This window comes from Aquarana catesbeiana, linkage group LG11 (assembly GCF_042186555.1).
Source record: "Aquarana catesbeiana isolate 2022-GZ linkage group LG11, ASM4218655v1, whole genome shotgun sequence".
Taxonomy (NCBI): Eukaryota; Metazoa; Chordata; class Amphibia; order Anura; family Ranidae; genus Aquarana; species Aquarana catesbeiana.
In genome coordinates, this window is record NC_133334.1 from 181,994,883 (window position 1) to 182,007,418 (window position 12,536).

Sequence of the window (12,536 nt, forward strand, 5' to 3'; positions counted from 1 at the left end):
AAAAAAATTGGGGATATTTATTATAGCAAAAAGTACAAAATATTGTGTTTTTTTTTCAAAATTGTCTCTCTTTTTTAGTTTATAGCGCAAAAAATAAAAAACGCAGAGGTGATCAAATACCACCAAAAGAAAGCTCTATTTGTGGGGAAAAAAAGGATATTCATTTTGTTTGGGTACAACGTCGCACGACCGCACAAGTGTCAGTTAAAGCGACGCAGTGCCATATTGCAAAAAATGGCCTGGTCATTGAGCAGCCAAATCTTATGGGGCTGAAGTGGTTAATATGTACATACACTTTCAGGAACTCACTAAACCTGAAAAAGATAACTTATAGACAAAAGTTATTACTCTATCCTTAACCTACAAAGAAAGCAAACACTACAACATTCTTACGTATGCTGTACATTGGTAAATGGTCACTGACATTCCCACTTTGATCCAGTGAAACTAAAATGCTATAGACCTCTGAAAAATAACTTATATATGTTATTTCATCCCCTGTGTTACTATTACTGTTTGGGTAGGTTACTTCCTCAATCTTTCCAATTCAAGGATTCAATAACAAAAATTAGAGGAGACATGCTGAACAATATGGTATGGACAATAAATACAAAACAAACAATAGTGGAAGGGAACCTCCTGGCTGACAATAGAAATACTAAACACTGGCAGTGTTTTGCCAATAACTGTTACACCCAATTCAGTTTAACACCAAAAAAGCAATCTACAGCTAATTCAACTTCCAAACTTCCAAAATAGTCTAAAGACTAATAAGTACAGTATGCTCAATGCTACTGATTTTAAAAATACCAATTCAATTATACAGATACATTAAGCTATATCTGATTCACTGACCAGACCTTCACAGTTAAATACTTTAGAATGTTTCATCCTTTCACTGAAAGAATCAAACTTTTATCTACTTGCAAGTTAAATTTCCACTTTGACCAAAATAGGAATATTACAACTTGTACATTCCTCAAAACCAACAACAAAAACTCTCTGTATCTCTTAGTTTCACCTTCCTACAAAAATACAATGCCTAGTGAAGAGCAATAATATATTACAGGGATCCTCAAACTACGGCCCTCCAGCTGTTGCAGAACTACACATCCCATGAGGCATTGTAAAACTCTGACATCACAGACATGACTAGGTATGATGGGAATTGTAGTTCCTGAACACCTGGAGGGCCGCAGTTTGAAGACCCCTGATATATTACTACCTACAAACAATGAGAAGAATAAGACAAAAGACAAACATTTAGATACAAATGCAAGGGAGATATTCCATAGTTACCATGCTACTTGAATAACCAGACAAAACAAAAACCAGACAGAATGCGGCTTTCACCCTTTTACTCTTCTACCTTGATCAGGAATAGAAGCATGCAATCTGTTAAACCCAATAAAATATGTTGCCACTTTGACATAACAATAAAGAAAAATACTAAAGAAAAACACAAGAGCAGCTCTAAACACTGCATGAGCCACCCACACAATGTTGAAAAACAGGTTTCCTTTTCTTTTTTTTTTACATTTCTTTGCATCTATAGAGGGGCTGCTTGCAACCCCCCCTCCCTTGACATTATCATGTCAATGGCAACTCTTAGCAAAGACAAAAATAGCTTAGGCTTTACCCAGCAACGGCTAAAATAATACACACTACAAAAGAGTTTGGAATTTTTTTTCCACCTGAGCAATAGCTAAATCGTAATTCATGCCGAAGAATTTTAACCAGACAAACATGTACTACACATAGTTACATAGTTACATAGTAGGCAAGGTTGAAAAAAGACACAAGTCCATCAAGTCCAACCTACTGTATGTGTGTGATTTTATGTCAATATTACATTGTATATCTCTGTATGTTGTGGTCGTTCAGGTGCTTATCTAATAGTTTTTTGAAATTATTGATGCTCCACGCTGAAACCACTGCCTGTGAAAGAGAATTCCTCATCCTAACCGCTCTTATGCCACGTACACACGGTTGGATTTTCCGACAGAAAATGTGTGATGGGACCTTGTTGTCAGAAATTCCGACCGTGTGTAGGCTCCATCACACATTTTCCATCGGATTTTCCGACACACAAAGTTTGAGAGCAGGATATAAAATTTTCCAACAACAAAATCCGTTGTCGGAAATTCCGATCGTGTGTACACAAATCTGACGGACAAAGTGCCACGCATGCTCAGAATAAATAAAGAGATGAAAGCTATTGGCCACTGCCCCATTTATAGTTCCGACGTATGTGTTTTACGTCACCGCGTTCAGAACGATCAGATTTTCCGACAACTTTGTGTGACCGTGTGTATGCAAGACAAGTTTGAGCCAACATTCGTCGGAAAAAATCCTAGGATTTTGTTGTCGGAATGTCCGAACAAAGTCCAACCGTGTGTACGGGGCATTACAGTAAAGAACCCTCTAAACAGTTTAAGTTTAAACCTCTTTTCTTCTAATTTTAGTAAATGGCCGCATGTCGTATTAAATTCCCTTTCATGGAAAAGTTTTATCCCTATTGTGGGGTCACCAGTATGGTATTTGAACATTGAAATCATATCCCCTATCAAGCGTCTCCTCTCCAGAGAGAACAAGTTCAGTGCTCGTAACCTTTCCTGATAACTAAGGTCCTCCAGTCCCTTTATTAGTTTTGTTGCCCTTCTCTGGACTCTCTCCAGTTCCAGCACATCCTTCCTGAGGACTGGTGCCCAGAACTGGACAGCATACTCCAGGTGAGGGTGGACCAGAGTCTCGTGGAGTAGGAGAATTACCATTTTATCTCTGGAGTTAATCCCCTTTGTAATGAATGCCAATATTCTGTTTGCTTTGCTTGCAGCAGCTTGGCATTGTATGTCATTGCTGAGCCTGTCATCTACTAGGACCCCCAGGTCCTTTTCCATCCTAGACTCCCCCAGAGGTTCTCCCCTAGTGAGTAGATTGCATTCATATTTTTGCCGCCTAAATGTATCATTTTTTAATTTTTCTACATTAAACCTCATTTGCCATGTAGTTGTCCACCCCGTTACAGATCTTCTTGCAAGGTCTCCACACCAAATGTGGAAACCTCACCATTGCAGATTTCTGAAGCCATAACTGAGCTACATCCAAGGTCTTTTTAGTCTGGTGTCTCATTTTGAACTCAGTGATGAGTTTTTCCCACCTGCAGACATTAAAAGTACCTTCCAATGGAAGACTCCATGCTGCTCCCTCTGACCATGTATCCCAACTTCTAAGTTTTCTAATGGCCTTAGCCCCATACCTAGATTGTATGTACTATGCAGTTGTCTGACTGGCAGGCCTGCTCCCCCCCCCCCCCACACACACCATGGACGGCCCATTGCCCATGCGATTTGAATCGCTTTTGGTGGACTCCTCTACTCCTCACGCTTATATGTTAATACAACCGTACAACGGACTCCCCACTATTTTTCACGGCCTTACCTGTCTCACGTTATACAGCCCTATAAATGTGTTCACCAGACAACTACAAAGCACAATTAAATCCTCCGCTATTCAAAAATTAAAAATGTGGCTTCTTTCTATCTGTACCTAGATGTTACAACAACAATTAGGATGCCTCCTACCGTTTACTTACAGAATGTTGACTGTCTCTACCCAAAACTGAATTACAGCAAAAAACTCTGCAAAACAACTAAAATTAAATGTAAAAACAGAAATGATTCTACTGGAAACCAAATTCAGTACAAAAACAGACTATTTTCACTCGAGACTGAAATATTGCACAAAAATAACGCAACTAAAGCCAAAAACTGAAATTCCTGCAAAAAGATGAATTCATTTCACAAAATGCTGAATTTCAGCCCAAAAGCAGAATAGTTCCACCCTGAACTGAAATTCAGTAAAAACAAAATGGTGATACTAACAACTGAAATTCAGTAAAAACAAAATGGTGGTAGTAACAACTGAAACAACTTCGCCAATCTTGCCAAAACCAGCACAAACCGAGATTTCTTCATAGAAAACAGAAATTTCTCCCCACAACAACTGACTATACAATTAAAACACGAAAATGAATACTTAACAGACTAAACACATTAGGCTATATTGATTAGGGCCTATAGAGGACTAAAAAGTAGGTTATTTCCCTAACCGATATATCCAACATAAAATGCCAAAGTTATAACATAAAACACAAAAACCCCCACTATTGTGCAAAAAGAGTAAAAACAACAGTTCTTTTGCTAAGCAGAATTTACTTGACACAGCGGACAGAGAAAACAAAATCCTGGCTGCAGGACAACAAAAAATTTCAAAACTGAAATAAAATTGGTCTTTCCAATGGCCGGCTGTTTTGTTGTCCTGGTCCCTGGATACGCTTTCTCCCTCTTGGTCCGCTAGGAAGGAAGCTCTGTTGGCTTCAAAAATCCTGGCTCGTCATACTGTTGTGGAAATTTCGTTTGCGCTAATAAGCACGTATTTCAGCTCTTTTGGATAATGCAATTGAGTGCACTCTTGCTTACCAAGTAAGACAGACACAATAGTTGTTTTCACATTGGAAGCTCCTCAGACAGTCCTGCGTAACAATGGGAGCTCTGTTTATTTATAGGATTTGAACAGGGGTAACAAAAGGAGCTTGGTGACTTGGTTCAGGTAGTCAAGCATGTATTCCTTCAAACAGTAGGTGTTATACAAAACTCAACCAAAGAAAAAACATGTGTACATTTAAAAAGAACAATGACTAGGGGAGTATCTGGTTGTGCCCGTGCCGACCAGTCTGCACAATTTCCTGCTGTTTGTACTTGAAAACTGTGCTTTACACACATTCCCGCTTCTACCATTGGCGTGAATCCTTATTATTCATTGTCCAGAGAACAATGCATAGCCGAAATATACTACCGTTCCTATGGACGTGAGGAGACACGCTATGGTCTCGCCATGTGGTGATCAGACACATAGAAAGACACAAGCGTACATCCCTCCGAAAATGCAGATAGGTATCAAACCGATAATGTCTTCACAGAGCGAACATATCCCCACCAAACGAACAAATCTGCGCATTATGCAGGGGCCCTCGCTGGCGGACATACCCTCACAGGGCAAACACCGCTCCACATCCACAGGAAGCTTTTCACTACCAATGATCCTTCACTGGTGCCGGTTCACTCCGGTTTGCTCTTATGAGAGAGCCGCAGATAGAACTAACACTGGGAGACACTGTAACAATACATATTGAATACATCTTAATAAAATTTCTACAACAGTAACAATTTTGTCAGTGTTTCATTTTAGATAAATCTGCATGTAAACGGTTGCTTCTGTGGGAAGGCATTATACTAGCTACTGTATATCACTTAGAGACTTTTTTTTACTTAAGCTGGGTATACATGTTCAGCTTTTTTTTTAGTTCAACCAGAGGGTTGAATGAAAAACAATACTGACAGTTCTCTATATCAACACAAACAGTGTGTGAATTAGAGGGACCTCCCCTGCTGCACTATTGTATTCTGACAAGAGGGACTCATACTCTACCCCATCAGAATACACAGATAATTTCTTACAGCCATTGGCTGAAATCGCTGATCGAATGCTGGTTTTCCAACATGATCACTCATGATGACTGGCTTCTATTAAAAAGACAGTAGTATACACGGACCGAAAGTCGACCAGTTCCGATTTTCAGTCTCTGTATACCCTGCTTTAGCAGCACAGTGGTCTTAGTTTTGTAAAAAAAAAACCTCATGTATCTACATGGAGTTGTATGTGCTGGATGTTTTTATATGGAGGATGTATTTGTGTTTATGTGACTCTAATAAGAAGAAAATAGTCTATACAGGATAAGGGAGTGAGAAGAACAATCAATTATCTGTGACTACAAAATAAAATGCAATAAATAATACGTATACTATATATCACATATCTAATTAGAATAATTCATATATGATTTGATATCATAATACCATATCCAATTATACTATACTGTCTCTGTATGATAATTATGCTATTTCAGTTAAACAATATTTTATAATTGTCTTCTTCATTTAAGCATCTAAGTGTCACATATGAAGTATATGGATATTACTGTGGGAAAATTATATTAAAGGATGAGACACTAGTGATGTTCAGTGAATCAAAAATGCAAATACAAATAAATAGCAAACTAAAAGTCCATATATGATAAGTCCCAACACCAAATTGTGATGCTCAAAATCGGATTCCTAGTTCTTCACCACAAGTGCTCAAGAGATGGGTGGCGACTCACCAGAGAATTATGACCCCTTTTTACAGGAAGGTCAAACAGCGCTTCTGGAATACCAGTTGATTCCACTGACAGCAGAGTTCCACTCCACTGGCCCCTCGAGATGAAACTAGGATGGGAAAAATGACTCCACAAGAGACAGAGAGGTCTCATAGTGTAGTATTTTTAATAGATAAAAGCAAATGACAACAACAAATGGTGACCTGTTCACTTCTTAAGGGGTAGCTTCCATTATGTTTGTTCACTGATTTCACAGGGCGCCATTCATTGTTTTTCATTTTTATATGGATATTACTAACTCAGTGAGTTCAATAGAGAGTAGCAACTTGCATCAACTGCAAATTGCATGCATTCGTATTATTAACTATGTTTCTATCTACATTTGACCTCTAGGTATATACACTATGTCTTTGATCTTGGGAATGGTCCATCCTTGATGAAAGGCAACTCGGAAAGAGCTTTAAATGATAACCAGTGGCATAGTGTTTCTGTCTCCAGAGATCCCGGAAATGCACATACTTTGAGAATTGATGGAAGGACAGTTACGCAGCACTCTACTGGTGCCAGCAATCTAGATCTAAAGGGTAAGAAAGTGTATTACCAGTGTTTGAGAGCTTTTATATAAATATATATATATATATATATATATATATATATATATATATATATATATATATATATATACTGTATGTGTGTGACGTACAACAGCTGGGCGTATATTTATTGACTATTTGATGGAACAAAATGGTGGAGCATTCATAAGAAAATGTACAAAAACATGTTCATACAGAAAAGATTCAGAGATTGTGAAGTGATGTTTTTTAATGTGTGGGGGAAGTTTGCCAAGTCCACTGTGCTGCATTTGTAACATAAACTAGTATGGAGAGGCAGTAAGACCTCATTTACACTGGTTCAATTTCAGATGGGACTTCAGTCGTATAGGATTGCACGACAATGGAGATCACATTATTTTCCATGGTGCCCATTCAGATCAATGCAGTGCTTTCTCAAACAAGATTTTGGCCCCAAATGCATGTAAAATTAATGTACATGCATGTTTAGCACATTTTTGTGTATAAAATCAAATCTCCTCCTACAAAAAAATGCATTAAGCAAGAAAGATGCTTCAAAAACGCACAAAAAGCTTGCATTGAAAATTGGATCACATTGCAGCCGCACTAGTGTGAACCTAGTATTAAACCTAAAGCATCTATGTGGTGTTCTTTTACATGAATGAGGAACAGTGAGTGTAAGCCCCTCTTCCCCATAGTGTCTAGTGCTAATTTCCATCTCTGAGATTTCAAGTAAGATCCCTGCATAAACAACATGATCTTACTATGAGAAATTCTGTAAGAATGTAATTCTGTACGTCTTCTGTTTCCACATTCCCATTTTTACTGGTGGCTAGGTCTGTTTCTACCAGCCCCAACAATGGACAGTGGAGCATTTTGAGCAAGTAATGCTTGCTGAGCATGTCCTAAACTCCACTAGCCCATTCACTCTCCGATACACTTGACCTGGCACATTATACCCTGGGGCACAAAGGGAAGCCACCATGCTTTCGATTAGCGAGGCCTTGCACATTGTGATTCCTGGCTAGGTCCCTAGGTGAACCCTGTCCAAGATGAAGGTCAAAACACTAATTGAGAGATCATGAACTACCTTAGCTCTCACACTACCAGGGTCCCTATCATACACCACTCCCCCTGCCCGCTGCCTGGTACCCCTTCTTCACCTGTGATATTCACTCACATACACTTAACTGCAAGGGTTAACTTGGTACACTTGTAATTGGCTTTTCTAACCTAAAGGGTTAACCCATTTTTGACTCAAAGCATAAAGTTATTTTACATACACCAGCGTTACACCTTGTTCTCCCACTTAGAATATACCTCTTCCCAGTAAGCGAAGCAGACAACTTCTTTAATAAAGTCCATTTACTTGAAGACTTGTAAAGTGGATATATGTATCACATCATATTTCAGTGCATCCTCTCTAAGCACATACAATCAATAGGCATTCAATTAGCTGTGTAATGCTAGTTGAGTTAGTTTGGCTGTGCTGTTAAATATCCTGTCACTATTGGTGCTTTTAGGAAAATGGTGTGTAAATTAAGAGTACTTCTTATACCTTACGGTACATTAGTCTGTAGCATTCAAATAGAGGCAAAGGGAATGGGATTATTGCGGTGCCACAATTAAAGTAGAACAAATTTGTGATAAAATTTCTTTTTTATTTTATTAGTATCAAAAGGCTAAAAAGTGTATATAAATCATACATATATAGAAAATTTCAAAGACAAGAAAACAAGATACAATTCAAGATAATGACCGTCACCACTGATGTTGAAAGGTGATCGCTGGTCACTTGTTCCCAACTAGTTTCGCCAAAACATTGGCTTCATCAGGGGAATTAACAAATTAACACAAAACATAAAAAAAATGAAAAAAGAAGAAAAGGGTATGTTATTAGATTAAATCCACATAATCTAGTGTAATAGAGGTGAACTGTCATGTCACAAAACGGTCAAAATACTGTCCAGCCCATGTCCCCGGTCTCCCAGTCCCCAAACCCGAGACGTACCGTGCAGGAGTCCCAGGACACAAGGAGAGCAACACCTGACCACTGATAGTAATAGTCACACTCAGCCCTGTATTTGGCTGTATTTGGCTAGGCGCCTAAAGGAATGAAGATTAGCATGTAAGTATTAAATTATTCATTAATTAGTAAAGGGAACTAAGCCTCAATTACATACCCTAATTATGTACTGGAGAAACACCCAATGGTGCAGGGGAAGAATCACGGCACAATGGTTGGATGCAGAGATCACGAAATATATGTGTAGCCAAAAGAACTAAAAAATAGTACAAAATAGTGGTATTGGTGGGATGACCAAGATTTTATATAGGCTAAATAAACTAATGACAGATACTTATAGTGAATTTGAAGAGCCGATCAGATAGTTAATTAACTAAGAGTGCTTACCAAAAAAGCGCATATCGCTGAAAACAAAGGTACACACTAAGCATGAGATTCCGCCATTATAAAGGCTGAGCACTGGAACCTCCCCGACATATCCTTCAGATTGCACCAGCTGAATTGGTGATCTATGTAAAAATCCAATGCAAATAGAAGTACTGTCAGCATGGAGACCAACCAACATAACAAGATTACACAGCAATAAAAGAGATGAAAAAGCTTTGGCAAAGAGTAGGAGAAAAGGAGATGCAGAACTTTTACCTTTAACAAGTATCGCCTGGCCACTGCACTTATCCCACAGCAGGTAAGTGAAGATTGCTGAGATGTGGCAGCCTTTTAAATCCCCCACCCGATCAGCATGACGGAGTCAGCCAATCGGGAGCGGACGAGAAGACGGACGGGGCGCATGCAAAGCCACCAGCCTACACTACACAGAGGACCGAGCATCGACCGCGTCACATGGTAGTATTTACCAGTGACGCGGTCTATGTAGATGTAATTCAGGCCTCGGACCTGACCGAGGAAAAGGGGGAGGGAAGATGGAACACCTCGCAGCCATCCAGGGGAGGGGGAGGAGGCAAATAGGTTGGCATTGGAATGTCTGCGAAGGTCCCAGCCGAAGGGGCGGGCTGACTAAAAAGTCAGCCATTGAGCGTCCATGCAGCCAAAGGCTGTAGTAAGACAAACTCTCAAGTGGAATGGGAGCAAAACAACCGAGTGCACTGAATCCACACGGCAGATCAGAGGGGGATAACCAGAACAGCCAAAGAACAGGGGACACAGGCGGAACAGTCAGTCCAATGGACAAATGTTGTCACCATAACAACCGAGATGTGATCCATCAGACAGAACGCCTACAACAGTTAAGATGTGGATTAAATGAAAAGAATACAATAATTAGAAGATCGTTATAATCTGATAATGAACAATTTTTTTTTTTAATTTCATTTGATTGTACATGAATAGTAATTATCATGACAAGAAATTTTACAATCATCAATCAGTACAAGGTATCAACACACTCTAGTGAAGATGGAATACAAATGAGAAAAATAAATAATAATTTTTTATATAATGAAAAATTAATTAAAATTAATATAATAATTTGACATCTTAACATACAGTATTGGTCTCTGTTTAAAGAGACAGTGTAGCAGTGGGCACAGGATGAAGGCAGGAAATGAGGACAAAGTTGGTTACCAAACTTTGGGAACCCGATAAATCAAAAAACGGTCAGGCAGTGGGGGGACAATCAATGGATAGACCAGCTGGACAGAATGGAGCAAAGACAGTTAATGCAGACAAACAAATGCCATTTTAGAGGAAGGATTTAAAGCTAATATATTCATTTAAACCAGGGAATTTTACAGCGTCCAACAAGTATATCCATCTAGTCTCCATCTGAAGCAAAGTGTTTTCGATATTACCACCCCGGGCATGTAAAGGAACATGCTCAAGGGCAGCAAATCGAACAACATCAGGATCATAATTATGTTCCATTGCAATATGTCTATTCAAAGCTGTGGTTGTTAAATGTTTGTATAAAGGTGCAATATGGTCCTTTATGCGATTGAAAAATGGACGCATTATATCAAGACAATGTATTAAAACATTTTGCTTGTCTTGCAAAACACTCTCAAACCAAATTACTCTCAAACCAAGGTTTTACTGTATTTCCACCTTTTTTGCTGGACTTTAAGGAACAGAAAAAAACTTGCATGTGTAACAAATTATGTTACCTAATTTGCTGACAACCTGATGAACAAATGCAAAAGGAACATGGAGATGGACCTTTCATATGATCTGTGCACAGTATCTACACCTACCCTGCTGAGTTCTAGATAGTTAAAGGGCAAGTTCACCTTTTCATGTAAAATGAAAAGATGAACTAACTTTTCTATCCTGGCCACCCTTCTGGACCTTGCTGCGTATAGTGTCTGGGATGCTCTGGACTGCTGCTTTAGTGATCTATACACCCCTGATGAAGTCATGTGATGACACGCGTCGGGATTGGAGCAATAGGTACTATCCACATTTCATGGGAGGATACAAGCTCAGCGCTCGTGGTTTGCTGCATTTTTTATTCACTTAAACGTGAGTTTGTGTTACTCTGCTATTACATAATAAATTGTTTTATAAAACTGCATCACGCTATGGGCACCTCTCTTTCCCATTCCTAAAACTCTTATATCGAGATACACATCACAAAGGGCTCTGGATAAGAGGCAGTACCAGCAATGCATTGAAGTTTACAAGCTCGGTGTTCGTGGATTGTCGTCTATGCTTTTACTTTAAAAGTGAGTGGAATCATTTTGGTCTGCCATATCCACCTCCTTTTGTTTTTATGGAATCATGCTATGAGCTTTTATTTTCTTTTATATGCTTAAACCTTGCTTACTGAGACCATGCAAGAAGGTTTAAAGCTATCAAACCAGGAGGGAATTATTGAATACTACACCTGTGATATACCCATGCTGTATACCTTACGGCAGTAAAGTGAGAGGCTTGCAGATACACAGGTGTCATCACTGAAGATTTATTTTTTAGCACTTCATTTGCCAATATTGTTGGTGGGACTCATCTTGTATACTGGCACGGGCTTATTTTGCTTGATCACTATGTTTGATTTGTCACTTTTGTTTTTACATTGATTTTAGCACGTTACCAATTTGGAGTTCATATGTTTGATTTATATGTTTGTATACTTTTAGCACACGTTCATTGGTATTATTGCACTTTGCACCTCTTTGAAGTTTTTACACAGCACAACATCATAATTTACCCTTTTACCCCCCTTTTTTCTGTGTAGGATCAGTTTAACAGGTGTTTGCAGCAGTGTACCCTAGGGGTACGAGTATCACTCATTAAGTCCATAGTGGCAAGCGCCCATTGGTCAACACGGTTAAGTGGCTTGGTGACCAATGAGTGCTTGCCATTGTGAGCATTATAATGGATACTCACTCCAGGGTTGTATTGCAGTAAAAGGTGTATGGCCTCTGTCTGCAGCAGGCTCAGAAGGGTGCCCAGGATATTTTGAATGAATTCACCTTTTCATTTTTTATTAAAAGGTAAACTTATCTGTTAATTCAGGAAGGGAGCAAGACCTTTCATTCACTGCTTATTTTTTACCTTAAATACCATAAATTGAACCACCCTTAACTGCCTTTATGTTTAACTGTGGCATTTTAAGGGTCCATGCACACTGGGCTCAAATAAAAACTAAAAAAACACCAGTTATTTTAGCAGAAAAAAGTTCATATACTGTAGAGCGTTTTTGTACAGGCGTTTATGAACATTTTTGATGTCTGAAAATACCTTAAAAAAAGCAAACCAGCAGGGA

General features: G+C 38.9%; 1 protein-coding gene across 28 annotated transcripts in view; it reads left to right on the top strand.

The window, feature by feature from the left end:
- Window positions 1-12,536, top strand: part of NRXN2 (neurexin 2) — a 3,426,600-nt gene that overhangs the window by 2,468,667 nt on the left and 945,397 nt on the right. For all 28 annotated transcript variants that reach the window (XM_073605072.1, XM_073605074.1, XM_073605073.1 and 25 more), the window contains one exon: window positions 6,611-6,801. In XM_073605072.1, the coding sequence (XP_073461173.1) occupies window positions 6,611-6,801 (191 nt within the window). The remainder of the gene's footprint in view (window positions 1-6,610; window positions 6,802-12,536) is intronic.